The sequence below is a fragment of the Gastrolobium bilobum genome, unplaced genomic scaffold, assembly GCF_033153095.1.
Source record: "Gastrolobium bilobum isolate Gb01-03AN ecotype WA unplaced genomic scaffold, APGP_CSIRO_Gbil_v1 utg10606, whole genome shotgun sequence".
Lineage (NCBI taxonomy): Eukaryota > Viridiplantae > Streptophyta > Magnoliopsida > Fabales > Fabaceae > Gastrolobium > Gastrolobium bilobum.
In genome coordinates, this window is record NW_026897840.1 from 168,648 (window position 1) to 192,812 (window position 24,165).

General features: G+C 33.4%; 2 protein-coding genes across 2 annotated transcripts; one reads left to right on the forward strand and one right to left on the reverse strand.

The window, feature by feature from the left end:
* Positions 1-1,967: 1,967 nt before the first annotated feature.
* LOC133310753 (vacuolar protein sorting-associated protein 35A-like) lies at positions 1,968-11,379 on the reverse strand. The gene is made up of 21 exons (XM_061511735.1): positions 11,098-11,379; positions 10,893-10,989; positions 10,652-10,775; positions 9,995-10,180; positions 9,500-9,587; positions 9,244-9,300; positions 9,037-9,126; positions 8,814-8,936; positions 7,933-8,067; positions 6,707-6,823; positions 6,156-6,395; positions 6,017-6,082; positions 5,706-5,795; positions 5,145-5,234; positions 4,113-4,202; positions 3,841-3,909; positions 3,674-3,754; positions 3,410-3,517; positions 3,223-3,326; positions 2,686-2,799; positions 1,968-2,590 (listed from the first exon to the last, which is right to left on the reverse strand). The coding sequence occupies exons 1-21, from the start codon at positions 11,188-11,190 to the stop codon at positions 2,380-2,382; spliced, it is 2,373 nt and encodes a 790-aa protein (XP_061367719.1). The 5' UTR covers positions 11,191-11,379; the 3' UTR covers positions 1,968-2,379.
* Positions 11,380-20,138: 8,759 nt separating this feature from the next.
* LOC133310778 (heavy metal-associated isoprenylated plant protein 27) lies at positions 20,139-21,201 on the forward strand. The gene is made up of 2 exons (XM_061511766.1): positions 20,139-20,401; positions 20,616-21,201. The coding sequence occupies exons 1-2, from the start codon at positions 20,315-20,317 to the stop codon at positions 21,000-21,002; spliced, it is 474 nt and encodes a 157-aa protein (XP_061367750.1). The 5' UTR covers positions 20,139-20,314; the 3' UTR covers positions 21,003-21,201.
* Positions 21,202-24,165: the final 2,964 nt, after the last annotated feature.

A 24,165-nucleotide genomic window follows, 5' to 3' on the forward strand; every position in this document is an offset into this window, starting at 1 on the left:
GTTTGCTTGAAGATATAAATATATATATTATTTGTATTTCGATAGAAGTCTTGGCTGTGTGCTCAGGTCTATAGTTGTTTCATAGTTGTCATTTGGTGGATAAACCGGTTAAGTCTGGAGCAGTTTATTTGTTTCCTAGCATTATTTTGTATCGTTTTGGTTGAATGCAGGGGCGGGTACGCATTATTTCTACACTATTTGTTACATGGGAAATTATACTCTTATGTTACGTAAGATTCATCTCTCATATTACACTCACATAAAAAAATGTCTCACTTTTTTTTTAAAAAATAAAATTGATGGGCCTCATTTAATTTATCTCACAACATAAGATAACTTCTCTTTTTCAACATGAGAGAAGTAAAGCCCTTGTTATATTCATATTACCTCTATAGCAAATCCCAAGATTTTCCAAAAATGTAAAATTACAAACAATAAAGTTTTTTTTTTTTGTGTGTGTGTGTGTGTGTGTGTCTACTTAATTTATTAATTTTTTTAAGTTATTTTACATTTTTTGTTGAAGTACTCGTCTATATTTGAGCGTTGACGAGATCTTAAGTATAAGGTGTTTTTAATGGGTGACGAATCTTCGCAAGTCAAGTTTCATACATGAGACAGTTTGCTGATTGAGTCAAGCCTCATGATTTTTCCATCCACCCAATTAATTACAAGGTAATCCGTAATTGTATAGTAATGCTTTTTTGTTTGGTTCAGGGTCGTGTGTTAGTGGGATAAATTTTTGCTTGCCAGAAAACTCGCATTGAAAATTCTAGTTATTCATATTTGATATAAAGAATGAGATTCTGGGAATTAAAAGTATGAATAAAAATCCCATGAAATAATATCACTAGATGAGTGGTATTTTTGGATTTTCACTTGATGAAATTTTTTTACATAACCCTATTTTAATATTTTTATGACTAAAATACCGTCTCTTTGTTAAAGCTCCAGTTACAATACTCTTGCTTCATAAAATAGTGAGTTCCTCTTTTCCCTTTCATGACACCTCAGTTTTGGGTTTGATCTCCAATGTTGCATTTTGACCCTTTTGTGGTACATTAGAAAAAAAATTCAAAATTCATCAAAGATTAATTGTGTAAAATTAGTCTACATTCCCAAGAGTCATTGACAATAAACCAAACATAGAATCAAGAAATATAAACTAACATTCCTAAGAATATTTTGATTTACCAAACAATTCTTTGATAACATTCTTGAAAAATTCACTTTCCCAGCATATTTCCAGAAACATAAAAAAAATTCCTCTACCAAACACACTCCCTGAGTGCCTATTTGCATTGCAGAAAAACTTTTATTTAAACTAGGGTAGGAAGTAAGAATTTCTACTTCTATAGTTTGAACTGATCCAATTACAAATGAGACTCGATTTGTTGATGATTTCCCCCCCCCCCCCCCCCCCAAAACATGACATACATGTATACAATAATTTCTTTATTTCTATTAGAAACTTACTAAACAAAAATATGAAGCAAAAGCAAAACGAGGCAAAAAAATGCTTGAGATTACCCTAGTCAAACGCCAAAAATATGAAGAAAAAATAAACAAAATATACTAATACTAAATTTCTAATCATGTTTTACCCCTTTCAAAAATCCATTGACCCATTTTTTTATGAACTTATTCAGTTACGGTACTCTTCCTAAACCCCAATTTTACTGCCTCTCTACCCAACGTGTTCATCATGCGTCTTCAGCTGAATTCCTCATTTTCTTATATCGTCTTATACCTGAAAGTACATATATAACCATCTTTAATGATCCCCACACTTATTTACAGAATTTAAACTTTGAAATTATTAATAAAAAGATAAATATGGGAATTTTCAAGATCATAAGGTAACGTTACATCAACAAATCACCCAAATAAACAGTCCATTCCCGCCTATCCAAAACAACGGGTACTTTCAACAATAAACCATCCTAATACGAACAAAGCAAAGAAAGAAACACTCCTCAATATGTACCTGATTTCTATTAAAAAAAATAAAAATAAACGACAGTAATTGTCTGCCTATAGATAGACACTAGAAATCCATAATTCCGTGTAAACCTTAGTCTAAAACTTGAAGAATTTAAATCTAGCAACTGTACTACAAATAAATTTACTTAACTGATGGGAAGTTGGGAAAAAAAAGTTCCAGCAAAGTTCAATAGTGTCTCAGTCTCATTAGTTACATAGTGAATCGGAGTCCTAACTCAGTGACCGAGTATTTTTTGCTGTCAGCATATATCAGGAACACACAAACTTGTGGTTCTTCAGTTGAAATCCAAAAGACAATCGTAAACAGTTGCTGGACCAGCCCAAGAACAAATTGCTCCAATGTCTTGACAAGACCAAGGGTATCAGTCATCCAGCATGTCAAACCTTGATGGGTTCATACTTCTCACCTACAGTGCCGCCTTTTTGTTTCTGGAACTGTATATATCGCACAGTACTGGCTAAGAAAGCATCCGCTGCTGGATCTGCAGTTGTGGTGTCACTTTGCATTTCATTCATAATTAACTCAATTAGGCCCTGGATAGCAGCAACGTTGACTTGTGGGTTACCCTTCTCAAAGAAATAAAGATACCTAGCAAAAACAAACACGGCATCATTATTACATTTTATACTGTTGAGAAGCAAAGAAAAACAATGCTGACTTAAGATTATGGATGCTAATTTTACTTGTTCAATATCTCAATGAAGAGCATTACTGATCCAGTGCTACCTCGTGCTGCATTTGCCATTTGTTGTGCGGCATTTGCAATTCTTAAAGCTCGCTTCAGACATAATAGGACTCTGGTTCAAAATAATGATGAATAAAACAATAAAATCAGTAAGAATCACAATAAGATAAATTCAGAAATAAATTCCCATATTCCTTTTCCAGTTTTACGAGACGTATCACGTATCCAACATCCCCTCTTTCTTTCTTTTTTTCTCGGCATTTCCAACTTATCACCATGTTCTGCAGAGTCAGTGAATAAATATGTTCACTCCCTTGAGGGATATCAGCGCTGGTTAAAATCATTCTTACTCTCCTCCTCCAATTACATATGTATTGCATAGGATTATTAGGAACATAGACAAATAAAATTCACCTAAACTACTTCTGTTCAACTAAACAGCAACTGGGAAAAGCCCTAAACAACCTTAAGAGCATAACAACACAAAGAAACGCATTCCTCAAAAGTATGAGATCTCCTATCAATAGAAACACACCTCTCTCCATCTTTCATGTTATCATGATCATCAATCCAAAACAGATGTGAGCATGCATACACAGCTCTGCATTGATCTGGCTTCTTTAAAAGCTTTGCTGAATACTGTCCAATGAAAAGGCACCATATTAGGATCTAGCAGAAAAATATACATAAGCACTATGCAAATAATGGAACTCAATAATCACCCCTGTGGCCTTGTGCGTTAAAGTATCCCTGTTCTCAACACCAAAGACATGCATCCTTTGAAGAGTTCCTATTATTAAATGGATAGCTGTGATCTGTGCTCTGGAATCCTAGTATCACAACACAAACGCATAATTGAGCATAGCTAACCAATAAATTTTGACAGCGAACATTTGTCCTCCAAACTTACTCTCAGTCCCATGATAAGAAAGGGGATTTTTTTTTTTTAGTGGGGCGCTGGGGTGTGTGTGACTGATAAGACTTACAGAGATTTCTTCTTCATATAGAATATAAGCTTGGGTGAAAAATTCATATGCAACTGGTTCCAGATCACAGTCATTTGCAGCCTTATGGAAGAAAAGAAAAAAGAAAATCAGCAAATATAGTTACAAAATATCATTTTGATGTGTTAGAACCAAATATATTGCAGTACCTCAGCGCACTGCAAGCACAACTGCAACCCTAATTCTGGTGCCAGGACACCTGACAGAGTCTCGATGGTCTGAGATAGTTAAAGGCAAAAGTATCATCAAACAAATTAACCAACTAACTGCACATTATCTTCAAAGAATACGTTGATTTAACACAAACCAAAAACAGAAAAGAGACAAGATTGAATGTCAAATATTCAATTATTAGTTGTACATAATTAGGCTGACGCAAATCCCCATCAAAAAAACTAAGTCCTTTACAAAAAAGCATTACCTGATTTAAAAGCTGAAAAATTTTCTTTGGTGTTGTTGATGCATCATCTCCAAAAGGATTTTCATCTTGACCTTGCAACTGTCTGACCAGCTGTAGATAGTAAAGTACATAGAGTGCATAAATTCTTGTATTTGGTTTTACGAAAATAAAAAAAAAACAGCAGAATTGCAGGCAGGCATTTTTCAATTTGAATGAAGAAAAGCACGGACACAGGGAACAACAGTATCAAGAAAGCATGAACTAAATGATTATATAGTCATAGAATTTTGGCTTAATTTAGATATCGTGGCTCATTGTGCCACTTCATCTGAATGAGCAGTGGAACTCCTAATATGACTCCTGCCAGCCAGAAATGAAAAAAGAAACTCAATTTTTATCTAATGATGAAAACATGCAACTTACTAAACCAGTTGTTGCCTCATTTATCGAAGTTGTCATATAGATGGCAAATCAACTATCTATACAAGATTCTAGCATGAAATCAGAAGCCTTAGTAGCATGCTACTGAACCTATGATCACAATCAATTATTATCCAGTAAAGTAAGGAAATATTTCAATCAACCTCAATATCAAAACTAAGCCAATATGCTAAAGTGATTTGGTCTCCAACCTATTCTATTGCTGCCAGCATTATCAATTCATCATGATGTTAGCAATGTAAAGAACCACTTCAACCCAAAACCTTAAGGTGTTTGGTGAGAGTCTTTTTAATGGTTTATATTATTCTTTAACACACCCCCTCACGCAAGAGCCCTTTGGGCTTAAAATGTGAATATTGCATAGGCCCATTTTTTTTTTGTTGGTTTACCTTATGCTTATTTAATTCCACAAGTGGGGGGCGGTGAGGATTGAACTCGTGACCTTATGGTTACTGAAGCTCTGATACCATGTAAATAACCACTTCAACCTAAAACCTTACGGTGTTGGGTGAGGGTCCTTTTAATGGTTTATGTTATTCTCTAACAAGCAACAAACAAGGTAGAAACAATACACAATAAAAGTAGGCAACTAATCAGAATGGTCAGCCAAACCTTTAAAGAAGAAAAAACAAGAGGTGGAACAGTGAAAGGTAGACGTTTTGGTCCTCCAGTTAATATGTGCTTCCTCACAGTATCTATGATCTGCAATTTAGTGCATGATGATTACGGCACAAATTAAAGTAAAAGTTGAACTCATAAAATACAGCACAACTCCTCCCCCTCTCCCTGAATAAGGGAGGGGGTAAACAATGTAGTTTGCAGTCACTGGCAACATATCAAACATCATTACATTGAAGTTAGAAACATTAAAATTAAAGATAAGCACTCATACTCACAGGAGCCTATGACCAGTCATGATCCACGTAAAAATGTTGAAGTGATTAAACATAAGTTAACACCAAATCCATTTTAGTTCTGTCAAATATTTATTTTTAAATATTTGCTAGGGTAAAATCTATGTGCAGCATCAGTACAAAAGTAACAGTAAGTCAAAAGTGGAGTCAACTGAAACTATTAACTGCAATTAGAAATAGGGAGGTTCCAGCAGAAAAAAAAAGTATAACACAAACTTCATTCGATCATCATCATAAAGCGTGGATATTAGCGATTCACCTTAAACGTCTCTTCTGCATCTTCATTATAAAGCATCTGGATTAGTCGGGCAACAGAATTCTGCTCCTCTTTGAAATCATCTTCATCCACCTAAGAGGAGAGGGGGAAAGAAAAAATAAAAATAAAATAAAAAAAAAGGAGAGAAAGGGTCACAAGAATAAGTATTATCTTGTCTTACTTTATTGGAAGTTTGGAACATGTCAGATCATTTTATTATAAAAGGTAACATGTAATGGGAGAAGTCAAAATAATAGGCATCGTAAGAAATAGCCATTATATGAATATATGACTAAAAGTGGTACTTAAATGACCTCATCATTAGCAATCCCATCAGTATCCTTGATAAGCCCCTTTATCAGTTCAAATAATGCTTCAACCTACAAATAAACCAAGCAATGTTAATAAGAAATTAACACCAAAAAGCAGACCAGGAAGTAAAATAACACATACCTTGTCTGAAGTAGAAATGTGGGTTCCATTTTTCATAATGCTTTGAATAATAACAGTTGCCATGACCTTATTAGTTGGAATATCAAGGTATTCCATTACACGAGGATAGTTTGAAAGCCTCAAGGCAGTCATAATATCATTATATTTCTCTAGTGGAGCACTTAATAGAGCAACAATCTGCTTAGTCGCCTTCTTGTCCTCAATTTTCCCTTTTCCGGAGAGTTTTTTCACACATGCTCCCTAGCATGAAGTATATACAGTCAGGGCATGGCTTTCAGAAAATCCAGGAATAAGTTTGCTTCTTACATGAAAAGAATTAGTGATGCACTGTTGCTACAAATTCAATCATATGTACATGCGTTAAATGCAATAACTATTTTCTGGCAAATAAAATTCTACCAAAATTGTGTCTTTCATTCTTTAAAAGCAAAGGAAGTATTACCATGAGTTAAGGAAATATAATAATGTCAATAGCTGCATTCAGATCAGATTAACAGTATGAATCAAAAAGTTAACATGAGTGGGCACAAGCAGTTTGAAATGAAACATACCAAGACTTGATCTGCATAATCAAGTCGATCAGGGTGGACATGAAGAGTAAACGTGAGAAGCGATGAATATAAAGTTACAACTCCAACAGTGGGCATGTCAGGCTGTGCCTCTATCACCTGCATAACAAATGAAGACCTCATATTTCACAATCCATGGGCATAACAATAAAAAGGTAACATAGGAAAACAAAAATGAGAAGGGTGTAAAAAGGTGCAGTTTTCTCTTCAAGAACATCTAAATCAGAAGTATGAAAAAGAAGACCATTTTGATATTCAAACGAAAAATGAAAATGACAAAAAATTATGCTTTACAATCAAATGCTGAATGTGAAGAGTAGTGAAAAAAAACAATTAAAGATAAACAGAGTGTAAAAAGAAAGGGGAAGAATCAAGATTAACCAGAGTATTTCACTCCCCATAATATGGAACATAACCCACATGCATAGAGAGAGATGCACATAGACATAGATCTCAAAATATACAGCAGAACAAGTGATATTGTATTATATCTTCAAAAAAAATGTTTCCTTTTGGTGAAATCACATTAGAACTTTAGCATTCATCACTTAAGAACCACCCATAGGGAGATAAACAAGCTTAATTTCTACTTTCTAGAAAGTATCAATTACTCTCTGGTCAGTCTTTGGTTAAATGTGTTGGTTGCAAAATTGGGTGGATAAACTTTGACAGTGTTATGATCCAATTGCAAGGTATGGGACTTGGAGTCCCCATCATAAACTTAAGTTTCTGGTGTGGGGTTTATATGAATTTTGGACTCTCCTACCTTACGAGCTAGCTTTTGGGATAAGGCTCTCCCAAGATTCGTATCAATTAGTATCAGAACCTTCCACTGTGTCTCCTAGTTGCAATTGAACAACGCGGCTAGTGACACTGGCATTGCAGTGTTCGCCCAGGGCTAGTAAAAGACTAGCGCAAAGCCAGCCCTCGTGGGTGCCGCCGTGCTGGGGCTATGGAGCGTGGTGGAATATTACGATCCAATTGCAAGGTATGAGACTTCGAGTCCCACATCGGAAACTTAAGGTTTTGGTGTGGGGTTTATAATGGAATTTGGACTCTCCTACCTTATGAGCTAGCTTTTGGGGTGAGACTCTCCTAAGGTTCTTCTCAGACAACTTCTTGACTTTTAGGCAGCAAGCAGTATACAACTACATATGTTTGAACTACATGACTACGATATCCAAGATTTATTGGGAAAAAAAAATTACCTTGCCAATGGCATTGCTTAATTTGGAAAATGCTTCCACTTGCAAAAACTCTGGCAACACCTCAGCACTTGAAGCAGCATAATTTGAAAGCCTTTCCATTAACTGGGACAGCACTGTCTTGATATCAACGGATGGCTGAAAAATGCAGTGAAAAAAAAGAGACAGAAAGCAACTGAGTGACAATATCTACTGGATTTGCAGCATAAAATTGTCATGGATATTTTGGAAGCAATTTTTAATAGTTCTGAGCAAAGTATACAACAGCTACTCAAGAATGTGCTGATCAATTAATCCAGAGGGGAAAGTAATTGTATTAGCTATTAAAACCATGGTAGTCAATGGAGATTGGTTCCCCAGGCAAGGTCACTCTATTGCCCAAAGAAAGAGGTGCCAACTAGCACTCAAAGAATGCAGATGCTAACTTATTTAAACAAATTATTAGTATCTCTATGCCATGGACCTGCAAATTATAAACCTTAAAAATAGAATATAATAAATGCATCATTGACTATAATACTGTCTGCAAATAAATGCAACAAAATATGGATAGGCTAGCATCCATCTTTTGCATTTAGGAAAACTTTGGAGATGCCAAACGCAGCCCCTCCTCAAGTTCCAACTTTACAGGTATTACAGCTGATAGAAACTTGTGCAATAGTTTGAAAACTCTAAGTATGTGCTAACTGCAAATTATTATATACCTGTTTCCTTTACTACCTCTATTTTTTAAGATTGTTTGATAAATATTTTATTCATATTTTATTGGTGCTTCTTTGCAATCCTCTTGATAAAAAAATCTCGCATGTTTTGGAAGAAGAAATAACATATACACATCAAGGCATCCTCCACAAGTAAAACCAAAAAAGTACAATTTCACTGACCTGAAGCTGAGGGCAAGCACCCAACAATACATCAAGAGTTTGCAAGTGATACTCATCTGGGAACACTTGAATTATGCAGTCCATCAAGTAGAACTGGGCCAACTCATCTTTGCAATTCACAACCTGTCAAAGATAATCGAGGAAAAGGAATCACTTTTCCGGTTACAAAGTGACACAAATCTTTGACAATTAGAAACATAACTAACAAAATAACAGATTAGACCTGCTCCAGTACTCTGGGAAGCACAACATCTTTGTACATATCAAGGTCAACACCCTCAATCTGACTGAGGACATGGAGATTTTTCCCAACCTAATAATGTATCATGATAAAAAGAAAGAAAAAGCAAGAGAAGCCTTCTATAAGCATTTGATCATGCATACAATCCCGTTGCAGTAAAGAAAACCAGTTTCAGGTATCAGGTATTACAAGATCGCGCAGCTCATTCCTTTCCTTTTCCCGTTTCTCCTTCTCTCGGGCAGGCCCCTGCAGACCAGAAAGCCCGACAGCAAGCCTCAACTCAGGGTCAGCTAAGAGTATGAATGAATCATATGCATTACTATACCTGCATGACCAGAAATCATGCCCTCATGATATATTTTCCCCTCATGACATGCAACTATTGTGACCACATGCATGTCCAAACATGTGAGAGCTGTAACAATGTGCAGACAATTTTACCAACCTGATGTTGCATCCGCACCCAAAGTTTGTTCATTTCTGTGAAATTTTGGAGTACAAACTCTACAGCATCTGCTACAGTGTCTGCATCCCTAGAGATCTCAGAGGAGACATTCACATATCAGGTTCAATCTAAAATTGGTGCAGCTTTAAAATCAATTCCAGTGGCCCATAAAAAAGACAAATACAGAAATCACATAGTGAATTAGAGATAAAGGAAACAAAGAGGGAGGACCCAATATTCTAATGACTCCGATAGTTTACATCATGCATCAACATTGCAAAGGTGCACTGTGGATTGCATTCAGACTAGGCTGGTGGTCCTGATAGAACAAAAAGAAATGGGGACACCTAAGGCTGCCAGCAATTAGGTTCCAAATGTTCAGTACTACTGACTCCATTCGTTGAAACTTTTAAAATCTGGCTCAATTAAGAGACCTTATAGTGGAATGATCCTGCCAATGAAAGGAGTGAAAGGCAAAAAATCTTGCTTGCTTACCCTTCATACTCAGAACCAATGTCCGGCAATTTATCCCTACTAACTTGAGAAAGGTAACTTCTGAGAAAGAGTCCACGAACAGGGTGCTGAATGCCACGGCACATCTCCACAAGATCCTTCAGAACATCCTTAGCAGGAGCTTCCTTGGATTTGATGTATACAGATCCTACTGTACAGAGGAGATACCTGATCATGATCATAAAATTAACAGCTCATAAGTACGGAGTAGATTACATACAATAGAATGAACACATAACCACTGCAACTTCAAAACTTTAAACCCTTCTCATTAAAAATTAGGGTGGGAGCTTCAAAACCACAGAACACATATGTCAAGGCATCAGTAACAAAAGTTACACAGGATTTATTTCTAAGCAAGTTAAATGATTTTCACCATGCGCCATGATGAAATATCAATCCAATGCTGTGCCATTAGTAGGAATCAGCATTCAGTAACAGCATTATTGCACATTGCTCCACGTTAATAACAAAATACATAAATACACCGGTATGAGAACAAAAAAATTCATATTCACCATTGTGACAGCAAATATATCTTTTATAATAGAACATTCGGGAATTACTTCCTATCTTGAACGGTTTAAAATCAACGAATGAGATAAGAAGGAACAATGATTCATCATAACTGCCACTTACAATCGAGGCAAAATGTTGCCGGCGTGCTGGACTAGTTCATAAAGATCAATAATGGAGCAACCGCGACGAGCCTCTTCCTCGAAGAACATCTCCAGTTTCCTTAATTGATCAAAGGCGCGCATGTCTATAAACACCAAAGAGAAAGATGGAAATTAACAATAGCAAGGGTTGCAAGGACAGAGCCAGTTTCAGGATCGAAAGAGGAAAACAAGGAGAAGGTGGATCTGAGAGATGAACTCACAGAGTTCGTAGTACTTATGAGGAGAAAGCTTGGAAGTCCTGAGCTCGGAAAGCATCTGAGCCGAATACTTCAAAGCATCCCTGAGATTGTTCGAGTCCTGAAATTGGATCGAAATCAATTAGAATTTTGAAAAGGTGAATATGAAATTAGGGTGATCGTGCGTGGAATAGAAGTAAGAGAGGTTAGGGTTTAAGGGAGGAGTTACCAATGCACGGTGCATGTAGAAGGAATTCTGTTGAAGGCCAGCGATTCCGGCGGCGAGGAACTTCTCTTCATCTTCGGTTCCGTCTAACATCATTTCTTTCCTCTTTCACTCTTTCAATCTTTCTTTTTCTCTTCGATCGTTCTTCGTAACTGCCGGTCCAACGAAGGTGGTTGTTTTGCTCTGCTCTCTGGCGGGCCGTGGTCTAGTGATCGAGAGAATATGCTTCCTCAACCTCGCCCAATTTTGACCTCTATTGGCTATTACTGTGCTTTATGACTTGTTTTATTTTATTCTTGCTTCTCATCTCACGTACTTTTCTACACCGATATCTTATTTCTTTCAGCTTCACAAGTCACCTACATGTTTGTCAATCACTTTTTCTTTTGATTATTAATGTTTAACAAAATAAATATTGAATAATGATTTTAATTAGAGGTCATATTAACAGGATATAAATAGACTATGCCGGCTTAACTTATATTAAATCAAATTTAATTTATTACAAATACCGAAATAAAAAATGTCTAAACTTTTGAAAAAATCTATTTAAAAAGCAGGCCATATGTTTTTTTGTACTTATCGAACCCATAAGCCTATAAATCAGCTAATATAATATTATTTATTTTAAATAAATTTTTTATTTTAATAATTTTGGATAATAAAGTAATATTATTATATTTTCTTTTAATTATTAAATATTTAATAGACTTAAATTGACTAATAGAACTAGTCTAAAATTTTTATTTTTTAAATATAAGTCAGATCATACTCATAACTTGGACTTATATAGGCCAATAGACCCAAAAAAATTTATATAAGCGTAACCTAACATATTTACCTCTCTAGTTATATACAATTTCGTGTCTTGTTTGATAAGCGTTTTTTTTTAGCCTTACTTCTTTGTATAAGTAAAAATCAGGTCAAATAGATTTTCATAAAAGCCATTTTTTTTATAGAGCTTTTTTTGTGCCGTTTAGATTAACTTTTTTTTGTCTACTTTTCTTAAGCTAAAAAATTTAATATTTCAAAATATTTTTTAAAAAACAAATATTTTTTAAAATTTAAATAGTTTTAATTTTAGTAAAAAAAACATTTATAAAATAAGCAAAGCATAAAAAGTTATTTTCTTATATGCTCATCCAAATAGGCCGTAATGAAGAAAAAAAAGCTAAAAATCAAAAACTCTCAAGGCTAAGATGATTATATATTACTTATTTTGAAAAATCTAAAGAATACTCTCACGTTGACTATAGAATTTCGAAAATTACACAAATTAAATATATTCTTTGTGGAAAAATGAGATTAATTTGTATTTTTTTTTTTATAGTTCACATTTCGGATTGAACTTAGTGATAAAGTAAGATGAGTTTTTTTTTTTTTTTTTAAAGAAATCATTATTTTTAGTGTATAAGATGACCACATTGTTTAGGAATTCCATGTAAGCAATGTAGTTAATAAATAACTTTAACATACTTATGTCCCACTTCAGCATTTACATTTTATGTATCTAACATCAATTGCTGTTAAGTTGTCACTTTTAGAAACCAACATAGATAGATATACACTTTCACGAATCAAAAAATACTACAAACAAATTAAATTTTATTTATTTAAACTTGTGGATTTATTTTCTATTATAGGTTTAGGCCTTGCAAATTTTTTGAATCCGTCACAATTAAAATTTAGATTAGGATAATCGCTAAAAATCAACAATTCCATAAGATCATTTTATTTTAAGCTTTTTCTGCAAACAAAAATTTGTCTAATCATAGTTGACTTGATTACTTAACATTTGTTTTTTTGTGTTTGGCTATATAGTACTCTTATTAATATTGCGACACTAATACTCTAGACTACAATTACATAGTGGGAATTTGATTCCTTACATATTTTTTCCTTATCCCGGAGCGTTTGGTAAAGGAGAAATTTTTTTTATCCGAAAATCTCGATTTTCAAAAATATGACTTTTACATTCAGTTTACGATAATATCCAAAAATTAAAAATTTAGAAAAATTCAGTTTCTCAGAATCTTGAAGAATATCGCGTACCAAACAGCCCCTTAAGGAGTGTTTGGTACAGCATAATATTTTGGATACCCAAGAATGGGATAGTGAGAAATATTTATTCCCATATTTGGTACAAAGAAAACATAAATTGGATGCAGGAATATTTTGTACCCAGGTATTCATTTAACACTACCGAAAAAAGATTCAAAATACCTAATTGGACATGGTAATTTACTTTTCCTACGTAGTTGGAATCCATTGACATATTTGCAGACAAAATTACCCTTTGAGCTCTAGCATATCATAAGTTCCAAGAAATGGTTTTCGTCTGAATAAATTTGTTGGTGTGGAGCTAGGCCAGCGACGAAACTTGTGTGTGGTTTGTTCGATCTTGCTGTGTTAGTTGTCTCTGTTTTGTGGGGAAATCAAATGACACGAATAATAAGAACAACTTCCATTTCGATGAAAACAACTTCAAAGGGGAATGAGACAATAACAAATGGGGGTTATGGACTTACCAGGTTGATGAACATTCATGATTAAATCACGAATTCGGAATATGCAAGCTGATACGGTGCAAAATTAGGTCAGAAACGAAATGGGTTGTTATTTGCGCACTGCTGTTTTATGATTTTTGTTCCTCTATCGTGTTTAAAAGTTATTTATGAAGAGGGTAGTTTCGTAAAATATCTTCATTTTTCCAGTAATATTTTATCATCAACCAAATACTCTTTCAGGAAAATTAATAAATATTTTCAGTTATCAAACACATTTTTCATATTATTCCCGGGAATTTTTTTTCCAACCATATTCTCAATAATAATGATTCCTAGATAAAAAAATATTATTCCTGTACCAAATCCTCTCTTATGGTCCAATAATTTTTTTTTAAGAGGGTTGTCTCACTCACTATGTAGGGAACTAATCTTATAGGGAATCCCAAGCAGTAGAGGCAGAAACTATTTTCAACGGTAGTCTTTCTACATACATGAATCTCCATATGAAACTCATAACTACATATTTAAGAGACCCAAATCTCCAAATACGCGTTGGTCCAATAAATCATTTGTAAGAAAAAAACTACAAATTATTATCTTGTTTTTTTTTTTTTTTTTTTTATGCATAAGGAAGGTTGGATTGAGATCATCAACAGTTTTTAAAAAGCCTTACACAATCTTACGCACAAAAGAGTTTTAAACATAATTTAAGAAAAAAACAATGAGATAGAGAACTGCACATAACGCTGTTCCTATTTATTTTTTTTGGTGAAAATGCTGTTCCTTTTTAAAATCTAGAGAACTCCAATGCAAGAAAGGTTAAACTCTTACGAAAATTAATAATTCAGGGAAAGAAACCCCTACACTATCATTTACCATGAGGAAATTACATTCCGCGGAGAATTGATCAAACAAAAAGGTTCCCATGATTATTGTGAGTTATGACCATGATTTACCAAGAAGTTCACAACTCTAATAGAGTTACCATGAAATTTAACACACTAAAACTTCTAAATAAACCCTTGTATACATTATTCAATTTGAGTGGGCTAGGCCCGAGCTCACTCAAGTCCAACCATTAGGTAGGTTATCTGTGGGTCACATTGTTGCAAGTTAGTATAAATTTGGGTCAATTGAGATCGAGTTAAATTTAATCTGAGCTAATAATTTTTTAGTTCAGTCAATCCTACATTGGATATGGGGTTAATAAATTTTAATTATAATATTAATGATTTTGAAATTATTAACACTACCTAAGACTCAACGCAAAGCTTTTCTACCAAGTAATTAATCTGATCTATTACTTGCAGTCTCAAAATTTTATATAAATTTTGTACGCAAAAACACCCCTCCTCGTTTCTCTCCCTATTTTGTCTCTCGTTCATCGATGGCGAGGATCACTCCACCTGCCTCTTAAACCCATAGCTGACCCAAGCCAAAGTGCAGAGGTAGCGTAATCTGCGAGTTGCAATTTCATTGACCCAACTCGTGGTCCTAGGGTTGTAAGGTCGGGGTCAAAGAAGAGTTTAGGAAATATAGGATTAACATGTAATATTTTATTTTTTTTTATTTTAGAAATTGATTAACATGTAATATTAAAGAAGTTAGCTTTCCTGATTGGTGGTATCCTCCGGTATGCGCCTGACACTAGGGGTGCACATTCTTGGCAAATATCCTTTCTACAATCACAACCCGTTGATTTCATTTGACGTTTGGCAGGGGATAAAAAAAAAAAAAAATTATCAAGAAATCTCGATTTTCAGAAATATGATAAAAACATTCAGTTTATGATAATATTCGAAAAATAAAAATTTAAAAAATTTTAATTTTTCAAAAATTCTGAAAAATACTTCGTACCAAACGTTACCTGTGTCAAATTTAATGGTAAGAATTTGATAGTGCACTGCTACACCCCAATTTAGGAGGTGCACTTTATATATCGCTAAAACAGCCCTTCCCGGTCAAGAAGAGCATAGCCAATTTATTGAGGAGGCATAGGAATATAGCATCATCGTTTGGCAGGTTAAATTCAATATTTCTTTTATAAATAAAAGACTAGATCTATATAAAATTAAAATTAAAAAAGCGGGCGATATATCAACAATGTCCGCCTCTATTAAAAGCCTGTCTCTGTGTGCTATTCATATTTTTTCTAGTATGCCTTCTTATTGAAGGTAAAATAATCTTATAAATGCACATATTATAATAAGAGAAATTTGTTTCTCCTTTTAAATGACACAACTTATGTCATTTCACTCTTACAAAGAAGTGGGATCCATCTTTCTTTATCTATTTTTTTCTCTCACTTAAAATGATACAACTTTATATCCTTTAAAATAATACACATTTTTTCCTTATAATAATAATATGGGTCTCCTTCTAAAAACTCTAGTGTATAGTACACCAATTTAAATTTTTATAGTTCTATCATTGTTCTTAAGTAGATAATAGTTAATGACAAGGGAGAGGTTATAGTTACAATTTTTTTTTTTATAACTTCTTACAATCATATATCATAATCGTTGATTTTCGTCAATCAACGGTTATGATTTTCGCAAATTAAACTCATTAATTAATTATTAATTCATAATAAATGACAACTGTTGATTGACAGAAATCAACGGTTATGATATATGGTTGTAAGAAGTTATAAGAAAAAAGTTGTAAGTATAACCTTCCTCTAATAACAAATAACAATAAAAAACATTATAACAAAACTCTTACATAAACTTGATATTATTCAAAATTTCATCATTAAAAAAATAAAAAGTATAAAATCATCCAAATAATTCAGAAAAAGTGAATTGACGTGAGTTATTTCGTTGAATTATTTTCTTTTTGTTCGAACTTGGGCCCATCCTATAAACAGGCTTTGTCTGGTAAATTTTTTTTTTATAAATAAAGGGTTAAAAGGTGGCAAAATGAATCTACTCCTTCGGGTTAGTTTGTTTAACTTGTCACAAATAAAGGGTTGGGTTGGAAGTTCTAACTCATCAACCCGCTTAAACTTATTTCGTTTAAGGATGGGTTAAAATGGATTGATGTACCCGTTAGGTTGATTTTTTTTTTATTATTATTTTTAAGGGTTTTCATTTTATCCTTTAACATAACACAACAAACTTTTCTACACTCACAATATTTTGTGGGGCCCACACTTTTTAAAACAAAAAAATAAATAAAAAATAAGCCATGCAAAACGAATCTCTATAACATTACACAATCACTTTTCCTACAACATAACTCTTATAAAACCCTATTTTTAAATAACTAATGATATATTTTATACATATTTTGTCTGTATTTGATATCTTTTACGAGAGTATAATTTTTAATATTTGTGGGTTGGTGGAGTGGGTTAGGATCCATAGGCACTGGGGTGGGTTGAAATTTTCAACCCACATTCAAGACGTGGAACAAATTGGGTTATTTTAAGTCAAGACAAGTTCAGTTACTCGCTTTGCCACCACTAGGGTGAAAGTGAGCTGGGCTGGGCCAAGTTTTGTCTCGAAAAGTCTAAGCCTATGTCAAAAAATTTCAATTTGGCCTGACCCAAGCCTATTACGAGTCTAATTGTTAGCCTGATTTGACCCGTTTATAAAAAATCAAATGGCCTGGCCTAGCCCATTAGCCTATTAATTTTTAACTTCCAAACAGAACCATGAATCCACTTTACAAAATACTCAAATTATATTATTAAACCAAAAATCATAATTTTAACGTCCAAATAGAATCATGAATAACAACAAAATTCATACAATTTGCATTTAAGTCACTTTCAAAAGCAAAATGCTCAAATTAAATAACATATATTTCATCAGATCCAACAAACAAATCCATATTATGTAAATTAAAATAATTACAAACACATCATGATGCTTGTAGTAAGTATAACCTCTTCTAAAAATCTTGTAATATATTCATATACACAATTTAACATGCTGAGATGTTGGTTCCTCCTACATAAGAAATAAAGTTAGATTTCTATTAAAATATAATCGAATATAATTAAGTTATAAATAATTACAATTGATTAAATTTATATCTTTTATTTTTTCTTCAAGGTATATTATTCTATTTTATTTTATTTAAAATAAATAGTACAATATAGGTCGGCATGTAGGCTTATAGGCCAGGCCTTGTGAAATTGAGCCTATGACCTTTTTATTAAATAAGTTTTTTCAACGCCCAAGTTCAGCCTAGTTTACGAAATATACTAGGTCAGGTCTGGCTTGTTGTAGGCCGAGTCGCAGGCCCCTGTAGGCCGGTCCGGCCCAGTTTTACCCCTAGCCACCACTTTATCTCATGTGTATAAACTATAAAGTTCGAAAACCTATTTCTTATTTGTTGTTATTAAACATAGGGCTGTGCAAAAAAACTGGTTCACTTGATCCGACCTTGACCCGACCCATAAATACCCATATTTTTTGAACTGGTTTAAATACTGACCCACTTTTATTTGGGTCAGTTTTAGACCTGACTCGTTTTAATATCGACCCATTGACCCAAAACTTGACCCATACCCATTATGTGAAAAAAAAATCACAATTACATTAAAAGAAAAGTTTTAAAGTAAAACAATGACATCAAAATTTTTTATGGAAAATATTTTCATAAATATTTTACAGATTTCAAATTTCTGCGAAAGTTTTCAACGGAAATATTTTCGTCCTCAAAAAATTTTGACGGCAAAAAATTTCATCAAAATTCTTTACAGATTTCAAATTTTGGCGAAAGTTTTCGACGGAAACATTTTCGTCATCAAAAAATTTTGACGGCAAAAAATATCGACGGCAAAAAATCTCATCAAAATTCTTTACAGATTTCAAATTTTGGCGAAAATTTTCGACGGAAACATTTTCATCATCAAAAAATTTTAACGGCAAAAAATATCGACGGCAAAAAATTTCATCAAAATTCTTTACAGATTTCAAATTTCGGCGAAAGTTTTCGGCAGAAATATTTTCGTCATCAAAAAAATTTGACGGCAAAAAATTTCATCAAAATTCTTTACAGATTTCTAATTTTGGCGAAAGTTTTCGACGGAAACATTTTCGTCATCAAAAAATTTTGACAGCAAAAATATTCATCAAAATTCTTTACAGATTTCAAATTTCGGCGAAAGTTTTCGACGAAAAATTTTCGTTAAATTTTTTGACCAAAAAAAATTTTCGTCGAAATTTTTAGCAAAACACATTTCCATCGAAAATTTTCAACTAAATATTTTCGTCAAGTTTTTTGATAAAAAATTTCCATCAAAATTTTCAACGAAACACATTTCTATAAAAAAATTCCGTAAATTTTTTTGACAAAAAAAACATTTTGACGAAAAAAATATTCTGTCAAAATTCTTTAGAGAATCTAAATTTCGTCGAAAGTTTCAAATGAAACATTTCCCTCGAAATAATTTTCGTCAAAATTTTCGTTAGAACACATTCCCATCGAAATTTTGACCGAAAAACATTCCGTTAAATTTTTTGACAAAATTCTTTTTTCGTTTAAAACATTTGATGGAAGAAATCATTTTCGTCAAAACTGTTGACGGAAACTAAATTTCAATAGAAAAATTTTTTTTTTGTAAAAATTTCGACGAAAAAATAATTTTGTGACGAAATTTTCGTCTTTTGCAACGTAAAAATTTCGACAAAATTTTGTGAGAAAACCAAGTCAAAAACGGGTCAGGTCAGATTTGACCCAGTTCAGAAACCAAGTCAGACCCACTTCAAGTCAGGTCAGATCCAAACTGGTTCTGAACTAGTTCAACAAAATCCAATCCAAGTCAGACCTGACTTGGATCAAATTAAAGCGAGGCGGGTCAAAATACCTGAACTATAAAAACCAAGTTGAGTCGAGTCGGACAAAAACCTGACCCGACCTGACCCATGCACAGCCCTAATTAAACACACCACATTCTCCCATAGCTACTGTAATCTACCACCACCGGTGGCTGTTTATTCCCCCTTGACACCGCCTACCCACATTTCAAATATTATATAGCATATTTGTTTTAGCATAAAAAAATGAGGAAAGTTATAGTTACAATTTTTTTTTACAATATCTTATAACCATATCTTAACAATGTTGATTTCCGTCAATCAACGGTTATTATTTTTGTAAATTAAATTCATTAATTAATTATTAATTCACAATAAATGATAATCGTTGATTGACGAAAATAACGATATTAAGATATGATTGTAAGAAGTTATAAAAAACAAGTTGTAAAAAAAAAAAAATTATAAGTATAACCTTCTTATAAAAAAATTGCTAAAAATTTAAAATAAATGTATGTAAATTGTGCTTTGAAAAAATGTCACAGTACGTTTTCCAGAATTCTTCCACTGGAGTGTTCTACATAGTACATTCGTCCACTTTTCTTTGTGCAAAGTCCAAAATGGGTAGGCTGAGTCAGCATTCCCCCACCGTTGGATGTGTCCCACCAGCGCTGCACTAGAAACTTCTAGCGAAAACCATGCCGCAATGTTTATGGATCCTGCCCTGCGTACATTGCCATCATATTGATTCTTGCGTTCTCTCATATGTTGTCATAAAGTGTTTCTTACCTAGTTATCCACGTCCAATTTCGCACATTCATATGTCATATCTTGCATCCCTTACACGCACATCGTAAACATATATATCTGTTCGAGTTACAAAAAAGTTGGATTAGCTCTGCAACGTTGTATTTCTTAACTACAATAACATACACTAATATTATGGGTGTCCTTGATAGCATTTTGGAGCACTGTGAATCCTGTCGCATGCACGACGGTAGCAAGCTCATCAAACGCAAGCAACTTCAGGTAAAACTTCTTGCTCATTTATTGCTTTCAATTTCAAAATCATTCTTCTTACTAAACAGAATTATGTAATATTTGTATATTGTTGATAACAACGGTGAGGGTACTGAGTTATAACATTATTGTTGCACCAACTTTTCTACAAATATTTAATAATTGAAATTGCGTAGATATATATACTATAATATAAATCTTTGCGACGATGATGATTAATCAGACGGTGGAGATAAAGGTGAAGATGGATTGCGAAGGATGCGAGAGAAGAGTGAAGAAATCAGTGGAAGGCATGAAAGGTGTGACGCAGGTGGAAGTGGAACCAAAGCAAAGCAAGCTCACTGTCACTGGTTTTGTGGACCCACACAAAGTGTTGAAGCGCGTGGGTCAACGCACCGGGAAGAAGGTGGAGTTCTGGCCCTATGTCCCCTACGATGTCGTTCCGCGCCCTTACGCACCGGAAGCCTACGACAAGAAGGCACCGCCTGGGTACGTGCGCAACGTGCTGCAGGATCCGGAAGCTTCGGCACTTGCACGTGCGAGTTCCTTTGAGGTGAAGTACACCACGGCCTTCAGCGACGAGAACCCAAATGCTTGCATAGTTATGTGATATATGTGTCATGTGAGCATGTCCTGAATGTGAATGGTTCCATTCTGCACGTAACCGTTCTGTATCTGTTGAGCTTCTTGACTTGTTAGTGTCATTGGTTTCCACTTTGCTCATTAGTTTGTTTGCACTAAAAGAATGTTTTCGAATTTCGATAATGCAGGAAGGACCGAGATTTTGTTGTCCTTTAACAACTTGTATATCGATCTTGTTATTGGTTTGTTAGAATTTGAGGATTAAATGATTATTAAATTTAATTTGGCAACAGAAGAGGATTCATTGCCTAAGAATAAAGTTGAGTGTTATATATGAATCTCGTTTAATAATTTATGTTTGTCTCTTATTTAGTGAAATTTATAATAAAATTTATTCAGTAATACAAATGTATTAAAAATATATATCAAAATGTATTAATGGTCCTTTAAAGTACAAAGATTGGTTGACTATTAATTTAAAGGGAAAAGTGTGTATCGTTTCAAAGAATATAAAGTTGTGTCATTTTGAGTAAGAGTGAGAGATAAATCATGAACGAGAAAGTAAGAGAATTTTTTTAAAAAAATATGAGTCCCACCTCTTTATAAGAGTGAAAAGATATAAGGTGTGTCATTTAAAATGACACATATTTTTTCTTAATTTAAAATTAAGTTTTACAGGTTGAATTTTGGTATGGATCGTTACATTGGGCCTCACATCTAACCCAATTCTTTAGGTCCCACCTCACTTAGTACATAAAAAATCTCACAAAATTAGGAAATATTTTCTGAAAGGCACTCATCATTTCATCATAATAGCTATGATGATTCTTTTTTCATTTCTCTGTAATTATAGTATCTTCACTCTTAACTATGATTTTAACCCTAATTGTATATTTCACATTTATTTTATAATTATTTGAACGTCGAAATTTTTACTGGTACAAATTCCATTGTAACCACGAAACATGGCCAACCTCCAAACAAGAATTCTCAATAAAATTGATATCAGCATAGATATCTTAGTGAACGGATTCATATATAAGTTCTTTTTCTTTTATTTTGAAAATTACTGCACTGCATAAATTAAATTAAAATAAAAACATATTGTAAGTTGATTTTCTTCCTCATTTTGCCACAAGTTTGAAAAAATGTATACAAAAATATCCATTTCTTCAGCTTACTAAAAAATGTTTCATATCAGTTAAGTATTTAGCTAATGCAATTAAGATTTTACTAGGAGATAATAAGTATTATAATGTAAGTAATTTATTAGTTAACTGTAAGTAAAATATTAATTATATTATTGTGATATTTAATTAATTGATATATGAAGTAAAATAAAAAAGTTATGAATAGTTGACTATGCTTATTATAAAATAACATTATATTATTATTATTATTTAAGTAAATATATTAGTTAAAAAATTAATTTTAATGAGGCAAACAATAATTAAATAAATATTATTGTTGGGTGATTGGGCTTTGTATGTTGGATATGACTAATATTTCATATTTAGATGAAGATTTTTGTTGGCGGGAACAACAAAAAATTAATTAGTCAATTATACGTAATCTATATTGGATGAACCAGAATAAACTGAGTGCTTTGTAATGAATGACGGTGAAATGAATATAGTACAAATAAACTAAACGTATAGCTTATACTGGGTGAATTAGGATAAACCTCGTTCTAAATTTTTCTCCCCTTCCTCTTTTTGTTTTCGGAATTGGGTGTGTTGTCGATTTCCAACATTGTATTGAAACCATGTACTGAAGAAAGAAAGAAAAAACTGAATAGGGAATCAAATGGAATACCGACTCGGGTTAGGGTAAGCGTTGTTGTTAAGAACCATTTCAACCCAAAACCTTAAGGCAATAAGTGATGCTCTTTTTAATACTTTATATTTTATTCTGTAACACATCCCCTCACGCAAGAGCCCTTTGGGCTTGAAGCGTAGATATGGCACAAGCCCATTTTTGATTTGTCTTGTGCTGCATAAGCCCATCTTTTTTGTCTGCCTTGTGCTTTTCTTAATTCCACCTAAAAGTGGGGTGGTGAGAATCGAACCTGTGACCTCATGGTCCCTGAAGCTCTGATACCATGTTAAGAACCTTGAGATACACCACTTCAAAAGCTAGCTCAAAGGGTGGAAGTGCCCAATGCCTTATAAATGCCACATTAGTTGCACATACAACCAATGTGAGATTATATATCTCAACACGCTCCCTCACACGAGAGTCCATTGGGCTAGAGGTATGGATATTGCACAGACCCAATCTTTGGTTTACCTTTTTGTGTTTTTTGTTTTAATTCCACTTTAAAGTGGAGGGCACTGAGGATCGAACTTGTGACCTTGTAGTCACTTAAGCTCTGATACCATGTAAAGAACCACTTCAACCCAAAACTTGAGAACTTGTGACCTTAAGGTTTTGGGTTGAAGTGATTCTTTACATGGTATCAGAGCTTGAGTGACTACAAGGTCACAAGTTCGATCCTCACCGCCATCACTTTAAAGTGGAATTAAAATAAAAAAGCACAAAAGGTAAACCAAAATTTGGGCCTGTGTAATATCCACCATTCTTGCGTGAGGAAGTGTGTTAGAGAATATAATATAAATCATTAAAAAGATCATCACCCAACACATTAAGATTTTGAGTTGAGTGGTTGTTTGCGAGAGTTGCGAGTGAATTAAAGACAAGGGATGGTGGAGTCAAGTTGTACTTGAATATCCAGCCTTAGAGTGTTGTATCGGTCTCCATACTGTGATGTGAAAGAGGAAAAGAAAAAAGCCGAAAGGAAATTCATTGGGAAATTGGCAAATGCATGTGTAGAGAAATTGTGTCATATTCATATATATGACCGTTAAAAATAGATCATAGATACAAGCAAATTGGCTAAATTAATTAAATTATATTTGTTGGAATAGAAGATTCTATATGTTGTTATGATTTGCTGTGATATGTTGTAACCTGTAGTTTGTTAAGATAAATAACTACACCTAATTACAATAGGACTCAGTTATACATATCCTAACAAATTACAGGTAATATTATATCTGTATGTTCTTTTTTGCATGACTTAATTTTAAAACAATTTTAATTACTAATAAGAGCAGGAAACAATAAAAAAATATCAATCCTTTGCATAACCTAACAAGAAAAAATAATAAAAGGGGACAAAATAATATTCA